This window comes from Diabrotica virgifera, chromosome 9 (assembly GCF_917563875.1).
Source record: "Diabrotica virgifera virgifera chromosome 9, PGI_DIABVI_V3a".
Classification (NCBI taxonomy): Eukaryota; Metazoa; Arthropoda; class Insecta; order Coleoptera; family Chrysomelidae; genus Diabrotica; species Diabrotica virgifera.
The window spans coordinates 48627541-48647886 of record NC_065451.1 but is presented as its reverse complement, the minus strand read 5'-3'; the positions used below and the strand labels follow the sequence as shown (position 1 = coordinate 48647886).

The 20346-nt window shown below is 36.9% G+C and overlaps 1 protein-coding gene across 1 annotated transcript; it reads right to left on the bottom strand.

The window, feature by feature from the left end:
- Positions 1–5752: 5752 nt before the first annotated feature.
- LOC114340672 (pro-resilin-like) lies at positions 5753–20341 on the bottom strand. Its single transcript, XM_050660110.1, has 6 exons — positions 20338–20341; positions 15172–15258; positions 14982–15119; positions 13594–14927; positions 12108–12297; positions 5753–6464 (listed from the first exon to the last, which is right to left on the bottom strand). The coding sequence occupies exons 1-6, from the start codon at positions 20339–20341 to the stop codon at positions 6193–6195; spliced, it is 2025 nt and encodes a 674-aa protein (XP_050516067.1). The 3' UTR covers positions 5753–6192.
- Between the last annotated feature and the right edge of the window lie 5 nt (positions 20342–20346).

Here is a 20346-nt window from a genome sequence, read left to right as displayed (position 1 = left end):
GACTTCTGAGCTTCACCGATGAGGCATAAGGATGCTGAAATAGCTATATGGAGATGGTGGTCCAACTCTGAATCAAATATAAACAAAACCTGCCTTGATCTTTTTTTTACAATGTAAATTGAATTATATATAATGGATTTCTACAGCTGTCGCCGCCTCTCCATACCCAACTTCAAATTTTTTCTATCGTAACACATATCTTCATCTAATTGCCTCAAATCCATTGCCTCCTGAATATTGTCCCTCCAGCTTCTCCGTGGTAGTCCTCTTCTTCTTCTCTCCGGTGGGACTCACTCTAATATTTTTCTCGGTCAGCGAGACTTATTCATTCTTTTAACGTGACCGAACCATGTCAGCTGTCTCTTTTCAGTATCGCCTATTATAGTTTTTTCCACCTTCATACGTTCTCTAATTGTTTCATTTCTTACATGTTCTAATCTCGAAACCTGGTAACCTCTCCTCAAAAAGTCCGTTTCTGTACTAAGTAGATTCTTTTTACTTCTTGCGCTTATGTCCCAAACTTCTGCACCGTAGATTGTAGCGCTCTTCAATATACTTTCATATATTCTTCTCTTTGTTTCCTTCCTGATATATTTGTCCCATATAATTGAATTGAGGGATCTAGTGATGCTTCTACCTTTATTGATCCTATGTTGTATTTCATCTTCACTATTTCCTCGTTTGTTAATTATAGCTCTCAAATATTTACGTTGTTTCACACCAACAATATGTCCTTGTTCCAATGGTACGTTTTCAATGTCTTCGTTTCCCACTATGAAGTATTCTGACTTGTCCATATTTATTACTAATCCTGCCTGTTGGTAATGTTTATTTAGCTTCCGTATCATATAGCTTAAGTCATTTTGATCTTGGGCTATAACAACTTGGTCGTCCGCAAAGTATAATGTAAATAGGGAGTCGTCTCCCACTTTCAGTCCCATCGGTTTTACTGCTTTTGTCCACCTTTGTAAGGATTGATCAAGGTATGTTTTAAAGAAAGTGGGAGATAGACAACATCCTTGTCGGAGGCCTTTTAAAGTATTAAATGCCTCAGTGAAATTTTTTCCGTTTTTGATTCTGGTGTTAGTGGTCTCATATAACATTTTAGTTGCTTGTATAAGTTTTCCATCGATAACGATGTCTTTCATTGACTTCCATAGTTCTATTATGGGGACACTATCATAGGCTTTTTCTAGGTCGATAAGAGCGAAGTGGGTTTCCTGATTTCTCTGTATTCTTTTTTCTAGTGCTATTTTTAAAGTGAAGAGATTGTCTATGGTTGAACGTCCCGCACGAAAACCAGCTTGTTCTTTAAGTTGCTTTCCTTGAATTTCTTGTTCTATTTCATTTCTTAATATCCTGGAGTATAATCTTCCAATGGTGCTGATGACTGCGATTCCCCTATAGTTTTTGGGGTTATTTTTCGGTCCCTTCTTATGTATAGGAGTAATATGTGATGTTAGCCATTCATCTGGTACTTTTTCTCCATTTAGACATCTTTCGAAAAGTTTTTTAAGCATATCCCATAGTTTGGGTGGTCCATATTTTATTAATTCAGCATTAATTCCTCCAGCCCCGGGTGCTTTCCGGGATTTCATAGTTTCAATAGCTTCTTCCACTTTGCTTTTATCTAGTTCTATTTCGTGTTCTCTCTGTATATCATTCTCTTTTTCTTGTTATGTATTGTGGTCGTTTTTCTAATAATAATTCCTTAAAATGTTGTTTCCACTCGGCATCAGATATACTCTTAATTGTTTGCCCACCTTTTTGTGATGTTCTGACATTCTTTATCATCTTCCATGCTTCTGAACTCCTAGTTCCTCCTAATTGTTGATCTATGTATTCACATTTTTTTTATCCAGGTTGCGTTTTTTCTTTTAATCACTTCTCTATTTAGGTCCCTGTATTGTTGTTGAATCTCAATGTTGTCCTGATTTTGTAGACGTTGTAGGTAAGTTGTTTTTCTTCTCTATTTTCTTCTTGATATCTTTATCCCACCATTCTGGTTTCTTTCCGTTTTCTAAGTTTCCTAGTGCTTCTTGTGCTGCTTGTTTTATGCATGTTTTTATGTGATTATATTCTTCTTCGGTTGTTCTTTGTTCTTGATTTAGTTTCTGTTCAAGTCTGTTACGGTACAGATATTGTGTACTTTTATGTTGTAAGCTGTTAATATTATATTTTTCTATTTCTGGATCATATCATTTCCTTTTGTGTTCTTTTTCTTCGGAGTTCTTTTGTTTCGGTATAAATGGAACATAAATTTTACCGATTAATAAGCAGTGGTCTGATCCGCAATCAGCCCCTCTGAAAGCTCGTAACATCCTGGATGCTAGCTAAATTTTGAATTTTGTCTCGAGATTAGATAGCCAATGATTGACTTAAGTGTACGTGTACCAAGTAAATTTATGGATATCCTTATGTTCCAAGAATGTGTTGTATATTTTAAGTTCATACTCCTCGCAGAGATTAATCAACCTTAAAAATTATTAATCAACATAAAAATTGAATTATACATATTATAATCATTGTCTAATTTTGGGGCTATTTTGCAAGTCATCATGATCATCCAGCCTTCTGCATCCAAAGTTGAACATAGGCCTCCCCTAATTTCTTCCAATTTTGTCGGTCTTGTGCTTTCTGTAACCAATTCCCAGCAATCCTTTTGACGTCGTCTGTCCATCGTGTAGGTGGTCTACCTCTACTTCTTCTGTCTTCTCTTGGTCTCCACACTGTAATTTTTTGGGTCCACCTCCCGTCCTTCATTCTGGCTACATGACCCGCCCAATTCCACTTCAGCCATGCTACTCGCTCTATGACATCTGTGACGCCTGTCCTTCTTCTGATTTCTTCGTTTCTGGCCCTGTCTCTGAGAGTCAGTCCAAGTAGTGACCGTTCCATTCTTCTTTGGGCCACTCTAAGTTTCGTTGCTGTGGCCTGGGTTAACGATAATGTTTCAGCGCCGTAAGTCATGACTGGAAGCAAACATTGGTTGAACGTCTTCCTTTTCAAATAATTTGGCAAGTTGCTCTTGAAGATGTCTGATAGAGCTCCATATGCGGCCCGTGCTAAGGTAATCCTTCTCTGTAATTCAGCAGTTTGATTGTCCCTGGCAATTTGGATTTCATGCCTTAAGTATTTATATTTATGGACCAATGCTATTTCGTTGACGTGGACTTTTGGATTTTCGCTTGGTACCAGGTTTGTCATGTATTGTGTCTTTCCAAAATTTACGTTTAAACCAACTTTTTTACAGGCGGCATCTAACTCAGTAAGCATAGTTCTAATCTCTTTTAAGTTGTCTGTTATAAGAACTATGTCGTCTGCGAATCGTAGGTGGGAGAGCCTTTCACCGTCGACATTTATGCCTTTGGCGTCCCACTCCAATTGTTTGAAAGCATGTTCAAGGACTGCCGTAAAGAGTTTGGGAGATAACGTATCTCCCTGTCTAATTCCTCTTTTGATTTTTATAGATTTGGTATCTTTGTGTAGTCGGACGGCCATGGTTGCATTATTGTATATGTTCGCTATCAGTTTGGAGTACCGATAATCTATACGACTTTCCTCAAATGCTCTCATTATGCTGTTAATTTCAATCATATCAAATGCTTTACGAAAGTCTACGAAAGCCAGGACCAATGGTCGGTTGTATTCGATAGATTTTTCTATATTTCCTTTTATGCAGTGTAGGTGGTCGTTAGTGCCAAAGTTTTTCCTAAAACCCGCCTGTTCTCTAGGTTGGTAAAAATCCAATTTTGTTTCCAGTCTATTTGTTATTATTCTTGTGAATAACTTGTAGAGGTGGTCTAATAGGCTTATGGGCCGGTAATTTTCGACGTCTGTTGGATCGCCCTTTTTGTGTAATAAGATGGTAAGTGCACTGTGCCATCTTGTAGGTGTTTCACCTTGGTGCAGGCATAAGTTGAACAATTCCTTTATGTTGTTTAAAAATCTGTCTCCTCCAATCTTTACGGCTTCTATAACGATATTGTCTTCTCCCGGAGCTTTATTTCTTTTCATTTTTCTCAATGCGTTCCTGATTTCGTCTGTTGATATATCAGGCATCAATTCCGATTCTTGGTTGACTAACCTTTTTCCTGAATCTTCTAGTGACTCATCATGGTTTTGTTGGCTATTGTACAGTTCTGTTTAGAAGTCTTCTACTACCCTTAATAATTCATCTCTGTTGATGATGATATTTCCATCTCTATCCTTTAATTTGGTAATTTCTTTTTTGCCATTTGTTAATTTTCTTCTTAGAACTTTGAGGCTCTTGTTATTTTCAATTGTTTGTTGAATTTGTTCGTTTTTATATTTTCGGTTGTCCGTCCTAATAGATTTTTGTATTCTTTTACTTATTTCTCTAAGTTCGTGGTGTTCTTTATTTCTATTACTTTGCATTTTTCTCCGCTCTTCCATTAATGCTTGTGTTTGGGGGCTTACTCTTTTGTTATGTGATGTCTTTTGGCAGTGTATCTTCTGGCTTTCTTCTATAGCTTGTATTATAATGTCATTAAGGGTGTTAACATTTAGGTCTGTATTCCTGTCGCTTTCGAGAATGCTGTTGATATGTTCTTCAAATGCATTTATATTTTTAGGCTCGGTCCAGGTAGTTGTGGACTTCTTTTTGATCATGCGGTATCTCTCTTTCCCAAGGTCTATTTCTATAGAGGCTTTTACCATTCTGTGGTCGCTACCTGTTGAAAACTGGTTTAGAACTGTAACGTCTTTAAAGATTTGCTTCTTGTCGGTGATTATAAAATCGATCTCGTTTCTAGTTTTTCCATTTGGGCTCTGCCACGTCCATCTACGATGTTTTGTAGAAGAAGCTATTCATTTGAAATAGATTTTTCTCCAGCAGGAAACTAAGTAAAGTTTCACCGCGTTCGTTTCTATCTCCCAAACCAAATTTTCCCAGTGATGTTTCTGTATCGTCTGCCTTTCTCCCCATTTTAGCGTTAAAGTCACCGCATATTATGGTATAGTGTGTTGTTGTATCATTTAAGGCTAGAACAATGTCATCGTAGAATTCCTCTACTTCGTAGTCCGCATGGTCACTTGTTGGGGCATATACCTGTACGATTTTTAAGGCATACCTTTTATTTAGTTTTAAGGTTAAAGAAGCTACTGTAGTAGAGAAACTTTTTACTGATATGATGTTGCTTTCATGCTTTCTATGTACAAAGAAGCCAACGCCTCCTGTTGTTTCAGTTTCACTACCAATCTGATAGAATAAATGACCTGATTTCAGCTTTTTCAGGCTTTCTCCTCTCTGTTTTACCTCGCTGACGCCTATCACATCCCATTTAATTTTCGACATTTCTGCTTCCATCTCTATAATTCGTTCTTCAGTTGCCAGGGATCTAGCATTATATGTAGCGACGTTGAGTTTTAAGGGTTTTCTAGGTTTGCAAGTACTGTTCACTGATTCACTGAGCAAGTTCACTGATGATGGACTGAAAACGTTCGTTCTGAACAAATTTATGTGATCCATTTGGATTTTTAAAGTTTTTAATTAAACTGTACCTACTACTAAGGAGTTTTTTTACTTCGACGTTATAGTTTTTTAACTGCATGGTATACAGTCAAGTCCCAGGAACTTTCCCGTTTTAGTATTAATGATTTCGTTATTTGTGTGAACAATTTACTTTGCCCCCGTAATAGGTAAAATATTTAAAGGAATTACTAATAATACAAAAAAGATATATATAAAATCATTTATTATAAATATATTTGTAATTTATCGCTACAAAATCAATACCTTTTGCCATTCCAGTCGTCGTGATTTTCACAAAAATTGTTTAATAAATAAGGAAGATATCTACTTAAAACTAATTATTTAAATTACTATATACATGTTATATGATTGAGCTTATGTTTCATTATAATCGTTGGTTCACATGAATTTGTTACAATTTTTTACTCAATATTCATTGATCTTAATTTGGCTTTTAACTGTAATTTTAATAATAAATATTATTTAATTTGTACTTTTTGTAAAAAATCTGCTTGAGAATTGTAGGTACGTTTACAATTTTACAGGTACCTTCTGTCTTTTGCACACTTAAAACATATTACAATACTACATTTCCTACTGTGTATGACACAGAACATTCAATCGTTTTATGCTAACATAGACCAGATAAATAAATTAGATTCAACAAATTGTTTGAAAATAATTCGAATTCAGTACAATCAATAGCTGTATCCGTTGCCGTTACTCCCTCCATTACCGTTACTCGGGTAACCATTTCCGTTGCCATTCCCATTGCCGTTACCATGTCCATTTCCGTTACCGTTGCCGTTTCCATTACCGTTGCCATTTCCATTACCGTTTCCATTACCGTTGCCATTACCGTTTCCATTGCCATTTCCGTTACCATTTGGGCCTCCACTTGGATACCCGTTACCGTTACCATTTGGTCCTCCACTAGGATACCCGTTACCATTACCATTTCCATTACCCTCTGTAAAAAAAAATAGTGGCGGTGAAATTTAGGAAAACATTAATTCAAATAATAAAGTATCAGACAGTAGACACGACTATAGCCTTCTTCCATGAAGCTTTAGGAGAGTGTAAGGATGGATAATCATAAATGGTGAAATCCTTATTAATATAAAATATGCCGATGACACTGTCATATTCATTTCAACTCTACAAAGTCTGATAAACATACCTACCGGAACGGCTGAACGAAAAGTGTACCATAAATATGGTATTAAAATGAACTCAAAGAAAAAAAATCATCGTCATTACAAAACATCCAAAAGACAACGAGACTCTTCATATTAATAATATCCAGATAGGAAGGGTAGATAAATACAAATATCCAGGAACATTGGTTAGTCAAAACGCAGAGCAAACACAAGAGATTAAAAGCCGTATAAAAACAGCCGAAAAGCAGAAAAGCCGTATAGAAAATCGAAGATAACTAAAATCAAAAACCAACAGGGGAATACGGTGACGGAAAAAACTCAAATAATCAAGGAAATACAAACGTTCTACAAGAATCTTTATACATCCACTATACAGAACCCCGGAACAGACCATAGAACAATTCTAAACGTCGGCTCGGAAACTCTCCCTAAAATAACTTCTTCGGAAATTAGACATGCCTTACAGCAAATGAAGAATAAAAAAGCTCCTGGCGAGGATCATATAACGTCTGAAATGTTAAAAATGAGTGGCAACACCGTTGTAGAGGTTGTGGAAGTCTTGCTGAATAGGTGTCTAATAGAGAAAAGAATACCCAATCTGTGGGAAAACGCCGAAATAATACTTTTACACTAGACAGGAGACACTACTAATATTGAAAACTACAGACCTATAAGTTTGTTGTCACATTTATACAAATTGCTAACAAGAATAATAACCAACCGCATAACACAAAAACTTGATTTATATCAACCGGTTGAACAGGCGGGATTTCGAAAAGGGTTTGGTACTAACGATCACTTACAAACCATCAGAACACTGGTAGAAAAAACCACAGAATATAATGTACCCTTACATATGGCATTTATTGACTTTCACAAGGCTTTCGATAGTATTGAAACCTGGTCCTTTTTGTCAGCCCTAAGAGATGCTCGAATAGACTCACGGTACACTACACTCATTAAAAACATTTATGAAGAGGCCACATTCCACATCAAAATCAATGAAGACCAAAAAACCGAAAAAATACGCCTTGGTAAAGGTATTAGACAAGGTGATACTATTTCACCAAAACTTTTTACCTTAGCATTGGAAAATGTATTCAAACAGCTCGACTGGGAGGAAAAAGGTCTAAACATTGATGGTGTACGTTTGAGTCATTTGAGGTTTGAGGACGACATAGTATTATTCAGTACAGATATCAAGGAACTGGAGCAAATGATGAAGGAGCTAAACCAGCACTCAAATAAAATAGGTCTCAAAATGAATCTTCAGAAAACAAAAATAATGAGTAATATACAAACTAATCTTGTTATTGACAACGTCAGTCTTGAAAATGTAGACCACTATATATATATATCTTGGACATACCATTAAAATCGGCAAAGAAAACCAAATAGCCGAAATAAAAAGACGAATACAATTGTCGTGGGTAGCTTTCTGCAAGTTAAGCTTTATCTTGAAGAATAGAGATATACCAATGTGTCTAAAACGTAGGGTTTATGACAAATGTATCTTGCCTGTAACTACATATGGACTGGAGACCATGGTCTTTACAAAGAAAACCTTAGAGCAGCTCAGTACAACTCAAAGAGCGATGGAGAGGGCCATGCTAGGGATTAGTTTGAGAGACAAAATTCGAAATATCGACATTCGTGAAAGAACAAAGATTACTGCTGTCGCAGAACGTATAGCAAGGCTCAAGTGGCAATGGGTCGGACATGTTGCCCGAGATAATCCCGAAAAATGGACACAGAGTGTATGTATGTCCAGCAGTCGACGAACACAGGCTGAAGAAGAAGAAGATAGAAACAGCAAGGACAAAATTTGTGAAAATGAGACATCTATTATACAGGGTGTTCCCGAAAATAGTGCATTCCTTTAAGGTATGGATATAATACACAATGTAGAACAAAAAAGTCCTATAACATTTTTTTCTAAAGTTAACCGTTTCCAAAAAAAAAAAAAAAATTGTTCTCCATATAAGCAAACTTTTATTTTCATAAAATTTAATAATTTGGCATCACTGTACAAGAACTGTTAGTGACTTAGGTTATTGACACCAAAAATATGGGTCAGAAAAGTAGACACCTGCAAAATAATTATACCACTCCATGTTTGAAAATCAAACAAAGCAAGACTTTGTTTGTTTGTTGAGGAGGAAGACAGGGTTTAATGTAAATACTAAAGGCCCATGTTGGAACTATTTTTGAATTTTGATTGTCTATCTTCAGATTTTTGTATACATAGTTGTCAGATTTCAATTTGCATACCGAAATGTATTTTGATTTTTTGGCCAAATGGTTGAATTTAGAAAAAAAATGTTATAAGACTTTTTATTCTACATGGTGCCTTCTACCTATACCTTTAAGGAACGCACTATTTTCGGGGACACCCATAGTAGAGGACCTAAGAGTGGATCTAAGGATAAGGTTGTTGCGCTGCTACGTTTTTACAACTTTGCTCTACGGATCTGAGGTCTGGACATTGAAGCAATTACAGATTATAAGAAATTGGAAGCTTTTGAGCATTGGTGTTATCGAAGAATGCTACGAATATCATGGGTAGACAAAATTAGCATTAGCATTAAAGTACTTGATAGGGTTAATAAGAGGAAAGAAATGATACAGACAATCAAGAGGTTCTCGTTATAGTCTGCTGCATTTGATTGTAGAGAGCAAAATAAAAGGTAAAAGAGATGTAGGAAGAAATCGAATTTCCAGGTTACGAAATCTAAGGGAATGGTTTAGTCTGAGCTCTAACCAACTATTTATAGCTGCTGTAAGTAAAGTAAGAATTGCCATGTTGATATCCAATATTCGATAAAAGATGGAACTTTAAAAAGAAGTAGACAAGAGAATTATTTCGATAAACTTAAGTTTAATGAATGGTGGATTATCTTATGGTAGATAAATTAAACTTGTGGTGTGGACTGTAAAATATTTGTATTATGTGAATATAATACAGTAAACCTTATTGAGTTCATATACTGACGCATTATGTGATTTAATAATACATAGAAATATTAACATTATATGCTTTTTAGACGTTTTCATACTGTTAAAAATTTAACAATTGACTTTAAGAAAGCATTTGACAGAGTAAAACTCTACGATTGTAATTTATCTATTGTGTAATAGAGAAGTTCCCCTAAATATCATATAAAATATTGCTTGGGTGAGGGTGAAACAGCTGGAATAAATGTAAATGGAATTCCCATTAACAACATTAGATATGCAGATGACACTATCATCTTAGCCGAAAATATTGAAGATCCTCAGAGACTGGTGATCAGAATAGCTTAGTATGGAAAAGATTACGGTCTAACAATGAACATCAAGAAGACAAAATTTTTGAGAATATCGACATAACTCAAAGAAATAACCAGAATCTCATTATAAACGGAACCAATGTCAATCGAGTAGCCAAATGTTTACATCTTGGAACAATAATTAACTCCACAAATGATAAAAGTACTGAGAAGAATTACAGGAAATACACTGAGAGACGGAAAGAGGAATGAAAAGATTTGAAGAAAATGCAACGTACAGTGTATAAACAAATGGACACTAAATGAAAAAAAAATAAACAAAAGGGATGAAACAACTACATAAGCAGAATGGGAGAGACCCGTGTGGTCAAAATAGCAAGAGCTAAATCACCAATCGCTAGAAGAAGAATCAGACGACCACGCAAAAGATGAAGTGACAGCCTTCCATGAAGGTATCAATCTGCCAATGAAGAAGCAGAATTGCTTATAAAGAGGAAAAAGAAGAAAATACTTAGAGCAAAAAGTAAGAAAGAGAAGAAATTCAGAAGCATTTTCAAGCCAAAACTGATAGCTTTATTTTAGCTTTATTGTAACAAAAGATTACTTTTGATCGACCCTCGTATAACAGGTCCCATCTCCACACACGCAGATCCACATCGATCTTTCTAGATAAGACGCGATGCAGCAGGGCGGAAGTCGAGCAATTCTCCGAATGTCGCGACAATAACTAGAGATGGACCAACACATTCATTGATTCCTGATGGCCTACCGTTCGGCTGTGAATGAAACTACAGGTCAGACACCAACCTGCCTGATGTTGGGTCGTGAAGTTCGTTTGCCTTGCGACCTAGAGTTTGGCTGCAGACCTTCCGAGGAACATGTTGCAGGCGAAGAATACGTCGACCGCCTGAAGTTACGAAATTCATGAACTTGCCCGACAACACATCCAGATAGCCAGTGACAGAATGAAAGATCAATATGATTCTCGATGCAAGAATGAAAGCTTCGAAGTAGGTGATCTTGTCTGGCTTTATAATCCACAACGTCGTCGAGGCTTGTGTCCTAAACTGCAGAGACAATGGGAAGGTCCGTATGAAGTTAAGAAGAAAATAAATGACGTAATATACAGAATTAAGAGGTTAACGGTAAACCAAAAAGTATTCACATACATCGTCCTGCACCATATGCTGGCTCAAATGAAACAGAAGAAGCCCGAGTCCTCCAACAGGAGATGAAAGATGCCGCACAGCCAAGTTTTAAGGAATTTATGTCAAATTACGCAGAGAGAGAGAGTGCTAGATTCGACGTGACCACAGAAGTTCAGCAAGATCTGTTTAGTGTTCCAGAAAACGCCTCTCTAGCCCACTGTGTTACCCAAGACCTCGAGATGACTAAAGGAATCTCGTCCGTATTCAATAGAAAGTTCGGCCGCCTAGATGAGTTAAGAAATCAGCAGCCGAAAATTGGAAGAGTACTGCGATTGGAAGATGGTCCTCGATCTTTGCTGTATATGGTGACCAGAAAGACTTATACGGACACGCCAAGCTACGAGAACATATGGCGTGCTCTAACTAATTTGAAGAAAATCGTGTGTAATTATGACATGAAAAATTTGGCTTTACCAAAAATAGGCCATGCAGTAGAAAATCTGGATTGGAAGATTGTGAGAAGCATGCTTGAAGTGGTCTTCAGAGAAACTGGCGTACGAATTACTGTGTGTTGCATGAACCCGAAAATTTCATACCGTTCAAAGACAGTAGACTGTAGCTTCTTTTCTAGGGGTGTATGCAGAGCTGGAGAGTCCTGTAGATTCCGCCATCCTGGGCCATCTAGAGTTGCTGGTCAAAAGATTACTTTTGACCGACCCTCGTATAACAGGTCTAATCTCCAGACATGCAGATCCACATCGATCTTTCTAGATAAGACGCGATGCAGCGGGGCGGAAGACGAGCAATTCTCCGAATGTCCCGACAATAACTAGAGATGGGCAGAATCTTCGAGAAATAACGGCTGGTGTTTACATAGGAGCGAATTTTGTAAATAGGGTTAGTTTTAAGCGAGATTTTGTAAAGAAAACTTGTATAAATAAATTAATAAAGTCGTATATAAATACGAATCGCTCGTTTTATTGTTACATTATCAACTGATTGATTAGCTTTCAACTGATTATCTTTGTCAACTCACCTTCGTAGTTAATTGTTGGTTTATACCCATCTAGGTCTGCCTCATATGTTACGATTTGTTTTCTACCATCGGGAAGGGCTACGAAGTATTCTCCTGTTGCCACATCTCCATCACGCTGTTCCTTGTGACCAAATTCATTACCACTTTCTGGGTCGTTTACTTCATATTCAAATTCGTATTTTGCTGGCTCCTAAAAAGTAAGAAATTAAGTAAAACTTTATATTTTTGTTATAAGTTGATTAAAATTTGGATTTAAAGACCCTCTAAGGCCCGTTTGCCTTCTAAGGCAAAAAAGGCCCAGGCAATGCGAATTAAATAAAAATGTGCGTGAGAATAAATGACAAATGAATTGACAGAGTAAGACTCAAAGATATAATCCATCTTCTGTATAATAGAAAAGTTTCCTTAAATATCATAAAAACTATTCAAAACAACAAAATGAAAGTCAGAATGATAGACAGCGGAATAAGAAATTGGGACTCATTGAGTCGTATCCTCTCCAATTTAATCATGTATGAAATCATCAAAGGTGTCGAAATCAGACAAATCATCAAAATCAGACGACGCAATATTGATAGCCTAAGACTAAGACTGCAAAGACTAGTCCATAGATTTAACATATTAATGAGCAAAAAAATTGAATAGGACAATTTCAACTCAGAAAACTAAAATACTAGTAATCAGTATTGAATAAGTAATGGAACTAAAATACCTTGGAATTTCACTGTCCAGCTATGAAGATCTGCAGAAATAAAGGAGAGGTCAAGTGCAAAAAGCAAATAGACTGGCAGGATGCAGTAATAACACTATATGGCGAAACCGACATATCATCACTGAGATGAAGTCAAGAATCTATAAAGTCAGTGTAAGCCCAATAATGACAAGCATCAGAAACAAAACCCGATATACAGCTAAAACATAAAGACTAATGTAAACGGCAGAGATGAGAGCACTGGGAAGAATCACACGATACACACTGAGAGATCGGAACAGGAGTGAAGTCATTAGAAGACAATGTAACGTACATTATATAAACGAATAGACACTAAATAGAAAAACAGAATACAATAACCACATGAGTAGAATGGGGGAGACTCGTGTGATCAAAATAGCAAGAGATAATTCACCAATCGGCCTACCAAGTATGGGTCGATCGCATAAATGATGGAGTGATAACCTTCCATACCAGTATCGAATCGCCAATGAACTATAGTCAAATTGCCTATAAAGAATAAAAAGTAAAGTAAATGAAGATTGTCCGTTTTATAAACATTACAAATGTTGTTATTGTAAGTAGATCTTGTGGCGATTTATTAATACTAACATAGTAGTGAATCGAAAAAAAAGATTGAATTATATCAAAAGTATTATTTCTGACAACACTTTAAATAGTGTTGTAATACGATCTATGGATCTACTAAATACATTACAATTATATGCCTAATTAAGGTCATTGATTCAAAAGTTGTAGGAACAAAAAACTTACGTCAGATTCCCCATTGCCATTTCCATTTGGACCTCCACTTGGATATCCATTACCGTTACCATTGCCATTTCCGTTAGCGTAACCGTTTCCGTTACTGTGGCCGTTACCATTACCGTTTCCGTTACTATGGCCGTTACCATTACCGTTTCCGTTACTATGGCCGTTACCATTACCGTTTCCGTTACTATGGCCGTTACCATTACCGTTTCCGTTACTATGGCCGTTACCATTACCGTTTCCGTTACTATGGCCGTTACCATTACCGTTTCCGTTTTTATATCCGTTTCCGATACCATTACCATTAGGTGGTAGATAAAATCCATTACCTATGCCGTTACCGTTACCATTTCCGTTACTATGGCCGTTACCATTACCGTTTCCATTTCCATTACCGTTTCCATTTCCATTACGAGGTGGTCCATATAATCCATTAGGTTTACCGTTGCCATTTCCATTACCGTTCCCATTAGTAGGTGGTCCATATAATCCATTGGGTTTTCCGTTGCCATTTCCATTACCATTTCCATTTGATGGTGTCCCATATAGTCCATTGGGTTTACCGTTTCCATTTCCGTTACTTCCTCCATTTCCGTTGCCATTTCCGTTTCCGTTTTTACCATTTCCGTTTCCATTTGCAGGTGGTCCATATGTATTAGAAGGTGGCCCATATGTAGCAGAAGGTGGTCCATATAATCCATTTAGTTTGCCATTGCCGTTTCCATTACCATTGCCATTACCGTTTCCGTTACTATGTCCATTACCGTTTCCGTTTCCATTACCGTTACCGTTGCCATTTCCGTTTACTGGTAGGCCGTATGTATTAGACGGTGGTCCATATGTTCCACTTGGCCTACCATTGCCATTTCCGTTACCGTTTCCGTTTTTATAACCGTTGCCGTTTCCGTTGCCATTTCCATTTGAAGGAGGAAGATATGAAGCACCTGGTTTTCCGTTTCCGTTGCCATTTCCGTTACCGTTGCCATTCCCGTTACCGTTGCCATTGCTGCGGCCATTACCGTTACCATTGCCGTGACCATTACCGTTACCATTGCCGTTACCGTTGCCGTTTGTTGGAGGGCCGTATACTGGTCTTGGCTTTCCGTTTCCGTTGCTTGGTGGTCCGTAAAGTCCGTTTGGTGCACCATTACCGTTACCATTGCTGTGGCCGTTACCGTTACCGTTACCATTGCTGTGGCCGTTACCATTACCGTTACCATTGCTGTGACCGTTTCCATTACCATTACCATTACCGTTACCGTTACCGTTTTTATAACCATTGCCATTTCCATTGCCATTGCCATTACTTGGAGGAAGATATGCCAAACCAGGATAACCTTAAAAAACAACTTGTATTATAAAGATTTAACAGTTTTTTAGCATCTCGTTACCGTTTCCGTTGCCATTTCCGTTTCCATTGCCATTTCCGTTACCATTGGAATGGCCATTGCCGTTCCCATTTCCGTTGGAGTGACCATTGCCATTTCCATTTCCGTTACTGGGTGGTAGATATTCCAATTCAGGTTCACCTTAAAATATAACATATAATATTTAAATATCAATGGATTGCTGTACAGTTACCATCAGTATATCCATTAGTGTTTTCGTTTGGTGGAAGATAACTTGTACCTGGTAGCCTGTCACTGTCAACGTTGTAGTCTTTAAAACCTAAAATGTGATAATGTGAGGTGTTGTGTTGTTATATAATATGTCCTACAAAAGATGGAAAGTTTTAAATAAGTAAAAACCTACTTATCGTATGGTACTTAGTCTTAAATGTCTATTTGAGAAAAATAAGAAAAAAAATTTTAATGAAAATTTTATAATTATTATCAGCATCAACAGCTATTCCATTTGCCTGGGTATCAGGGCATCAAAGGTAACGGAAAAACAAATCAACAAGCTAGAAGGCAATCGAACGAATCAAAGTGATCGGCAATGACTCTGGGAGTACCACAGGCTGTAGTACGTAGGGCTGTAGACGATTAGTCATGAGTGATATTGGGAGATTCCCAAAACAAACATGCAAAAATCTTCATTGGTGGCCCGTGTATAAAAAGACCAGATCAACTGCTCCACATAGGCAAGAACAAACTGAGAACAGTAACAGGAATATTGACAGAGTATACTCCAGGAAGAAAATTCCTGAATAAAATAGGCATTTACAATGGAGTCCTTAACTGCAGACTCTGGGATAAGAAAACAGCAACTGTAAAATATGTATTATGCTACTGCGAGGCCCTGGACAGCAAAAGACAAAAATTATATGGGCAACAAAAAGGAAACCCTGGCATATTTATGACACCCCATGCAAAAGACCTGTTTAAACTTCTACAGAGCCCATCGTTGTAGGAAACAACAATGGGCAGAAAAAGAATAAGCCTCAACTTCAGTGATAAGGGAGATACTTTGGATCAGACGGCCCAGGGAAAATACACCCTTCATTTTAGTTCTAGAAAGCTATAATAAGACTCCTCATGATATGATAAGAAGCATACTTTAAACTGCACTCAAAAACTGAAATGGAAAAATTTTGTGTTGTTAATGATGGTTTACTTCAAATTTTTTAATTTTAAAAGAGAATGAATTAAAAGTTGTTTCATTAGGCACATCAAATAATTTTAACGGTGGACGAAAATACCGTCTTCAGATTAATAGAAGCGATATAAGTAAATAAATAAAATATTTAAAAAAGAAAGTTATTCGCACAGAAAATTATATCATCCAGGTATTCAAGGTATTCAAAATATTTTTAAGAAGTGTTTGTTGATTTTGTGTATTGTTTGCAGATTTGTGACATACCAGCTGGGAATTAATCAGTGTTTCAGATTGTGCATATCATATATTTCCTTTTACATAATTTCACAATGATTTTATCACTCTATTTAACTGTTTTTATTAATACGATTCCAAACTAAAGTTTAGAAAGATAAATCTATCTCTCCTCTCAAAAAATCAAGATGAGATTTGTGAATAGTATACTTGTATTCTACACTATATTATACACAAAGCAAGTTAACAATGTCATAAATCCAGAAAATAGACACAAGGTACAAAACCAGGGATCTGAGGATATTCCAAAAATTACTCAAGATGAGATAGAATATGCACTCCAAAAAATGAAAAACAACAAGGCTCCGGTAGGTGATGGAATAGTTACAGAAGCTATAAAACTTGGCGGAACTTCTCTTCTGAAAAAAATACAAGACCTCTTCAATCTCTGCTTGTATAGTCAAAAAATTCCTATACCTTGGAATAACTCAATTACAATTCTTATGCATAAAGAGGGTGACAACATGAACCTAGAGAATTACAGGCCAATTTCTCTACTCAACCATTTATACAAACTGTACACCAGAATAATAACCAATCGATTGGAAGCAAAATTTGAGCTGTACCAACCAAAAGAACAGGCTGGTTTTCGCCCCAACTACGGTACAAATGACCACCTACAGTGCATCAAAGTCTTGATTGAAAAATCAATTGAATACAATAGACCTCTAGTTCTAACGTTTATAGACTTCCATAAAGCCTTTGATACTATCGAATTACCCGCACTACTTAAGGCATTGGAAGAGTGTCGAATTGATCATAGGTACACCAATATTATAGAAAATATATACAGAAATACTACATATATATATCGGGTGTTCTACAGCATTCGCCGTTTCCCGCATCCTATTCGCCATGCTTTTCGGTCACGAATATCTTCCTCGTTGAGTTGTCTACTGTTCATTGCTTTCTCTACATCTTGTATCCATGTTCTCTTCGGTCTGCCTCTTTTTCTTCTCTCGGGTGGTACATACTGGATCATTTTCTTGGGCCATCTTGTTGGTCCCATTCTCTGGACATGCCCGTACCATATTAATCTTTTTTGTTCTATTCTGTCTATAATATCCTTTTCTACTTCCATTCTTTCTTTTATTTCTTCGTTTGGGATATGCTGCAGTTTAGATATTCTGCAGCTTCTTCTAAGCGCGTCCATTTCTAAAGCTTGAAGTCTTTTATTTTGTCGGTCTTTTACTTCCCACACTTCCGAGTTGTACAGGACAATTCCTTCCACGATAGTTTGGTAGATTTTTTTCTTTGTCTGATTTTGCAGTCCTGTACTCCACCAAATGCCATTTAGCTGTTTTATAGCTTTTCTTCCTTGGCTTATTCGATATTCTATATCTTGATCGCATGTGGAGTTTTTGTCAAAAATTGAACCTAGATATTTAAATTCATCACATCCTTTTATGTATTCCCCTTCTAATTCTAAGTCTTCAGTATCACCTCCGACTACAAGGTATTCAGTTTTCTCCATGCTCATTTCCAAACCCCATTTTTGGTACTCCTCTTTCAATTTTCTAATCATGTAACTGGCGTCATCTTTATCAGCAGCAATCACAACTTGGTCGTCAGCAAATAGCAACGTATACAAATAAGAATCTCCTACTGGTATCCCCATTGTTTGGCATTTCCTAGTCCAATATTTTAACACATGTGTAAGGTAAATTTTAAATAAAGTGGGCGACAGACAGCATCCCTGCAAAAGGCCTTTCGAAGTTTCAAAGGTATTTGAAAGTTTCGTTCCAATTTTAATTGCTGTTGTTGCATTAGCATAGAGATCTTTTATTGTTTGGATGTATTTTCTATTTAAAGTGGTTTGTTGTAATACCTCAAACATTTTTCCTCTGGGAACGGTATCGTATGCTTTTTTTAAGTCTACAAATACCATGTGAGTTTCTAGATTTCTAGCAGAACGTTTTTCTAGTAATTGCCTTATGCAGAAAATGTTATCTGTGCATGATCTACCTGCCCTAAATCCACTTTGTTCTTCGGAATCTTGCCACTCCTTTTCTATCCGTTTCTTTATTATTCGTCCGTACAGTCTTCCAACTGAGCTGGTCACACTAATGCCTCTGTAATTATTACAATTTTTTCTACCACCCTTTTTGTATATAGGGGTAGTTATGGAGTTTTTCCACTCAGAGGGCACGCCACTATTGCCTGAAAGGCATCCGTTGAATATTTCAACTAAAATTTCTTTTGCCTGTGTCGTGCTGTGCTTAATGAGTTCAATTGGAATACCTCCGGGACCAGGAGCTTTATTGTTTTTCATTTCTCTTAACGTTAGTTCTAGTTCTCGAATAGTTATATCTTCTAGTTGTTCCAGGTTGTTTGGGGCGATGATGGTTTGCCTTACATATTCCTGTCTATTCTCTTGCAATAGGTTTCTAAAGTATGTTTCCCACTCGTTTACACTTATAAGGGATATCTGGCATCTTTCTTGTACGTTTTGTCTTGTATTTGATATTGTTCTCCAAGCTTCTCTGCTTTTTGTTCCTCCCATAAGAGTGTCTATTTCTTCACATTTCTTCAGCCACATATTTTCTTTGGTTTTAATCACTTCTTTTTTTGTTTCCATTCTTATTCTTGCGTAGGTTTTTCGGTCTTCTGAGCAATTGGTACTGAGCCATTTTTGATATGCTTCTTTTTTTTCCCTCGTCTTTTCTTTTAAAGAATCTGTAAACCAAGGGTGATTAGTGTTATTTGAGGATTTTTCCCCTAACGCTTCGAATGCAGCTTCATGTAAGCACTTTTTTAGCCGATCATATTTTTCATCTGCTGTTCTTGTATTAAACTGTGTATTGGTTATCTTTTGGCTCAGTCTTAATTTAAAAAGAAAGGAGATTGAATTATCTTTCAGTGCGTCGATGTTGTATTTGTACTGAGGCGGGTGTTCTTCTGTAATCTCTTCCTGGGTCTCTTCAATTTTGTTGTTCAAGATATATGGAAAGTATAGATCTGCTCTGAGTAAAAAGTGGTCAGTTCCACATTCTGCACCTCTATAGACTCGTACATCTTTCGTCACAATTGATGATTTCTGCTTCATGATGACGTAATCTATAATCGATTTCAATTGTCGGGTTGGCTGCGTCCATGTGTATTTATGGATGGATCTGTGTTGAAAAAATCCATTCGTTATCCGTAAGGAATACGCTTCACATAGTCCCACAAGTCTTGTTCCGTTGTTGTTAACAGTTTCTTCGCCAAATCTTCCCACAATGTCGTCATTGATCTTTGACCCAGTTCTGGCATTGAAGTCGCCCATCATGATAATCTCTTTTCGGTTGCTGATTTTTGAGATGGTGTCCGCTAGGCTTTCCTCAAATTTATCTTTTACATCCTGGTTTGAATCATCGGTAGGAGCATATACAACAAATATTTCTAATTCTCTGTTATAGAGTTTTAGACCTACTCTTAAAATTCGTTCATTTACGTATTCCCAATCTTTTATACTTTTCTTATATTTCTTGCGTATTGCAAATGATACTCCTGACTTTGCTCTGTTCTCCTTCTTCACTCCGCTGTAGATATGAATGTAGTTTTCCTTTTGTTCCATTCCAGTTCCTTTCTTTTTTGTTTCTGTCAGAGCGCAGATATCTATGCGATTCATTTTTAGTTCTTCAAAAATATTATGTTTTGTAGAGATTCCTTGAATATTCCATGTTCCGAAAATCATCGTCCGTTTCCGTAGCCTGTTTCGTTTTCCGTAAGTTCCATCCTGGATCCGAGGCATAGCGCGTGGATTTGTAACAACTTTAGTATTTTACGGGAATGAGTTGTTAGCCCATCGCCCAACCCCCAACCTGGAGGGCTAGAATTTTCTGTTAGGGTTTTTTCCCTTAGCCGAGATATTCCATTTTTTCAGGCGCTGGAAATTCGCCTTTCACCCTCTTCCGTCTGCTACATAACGCACACCCATTGTAC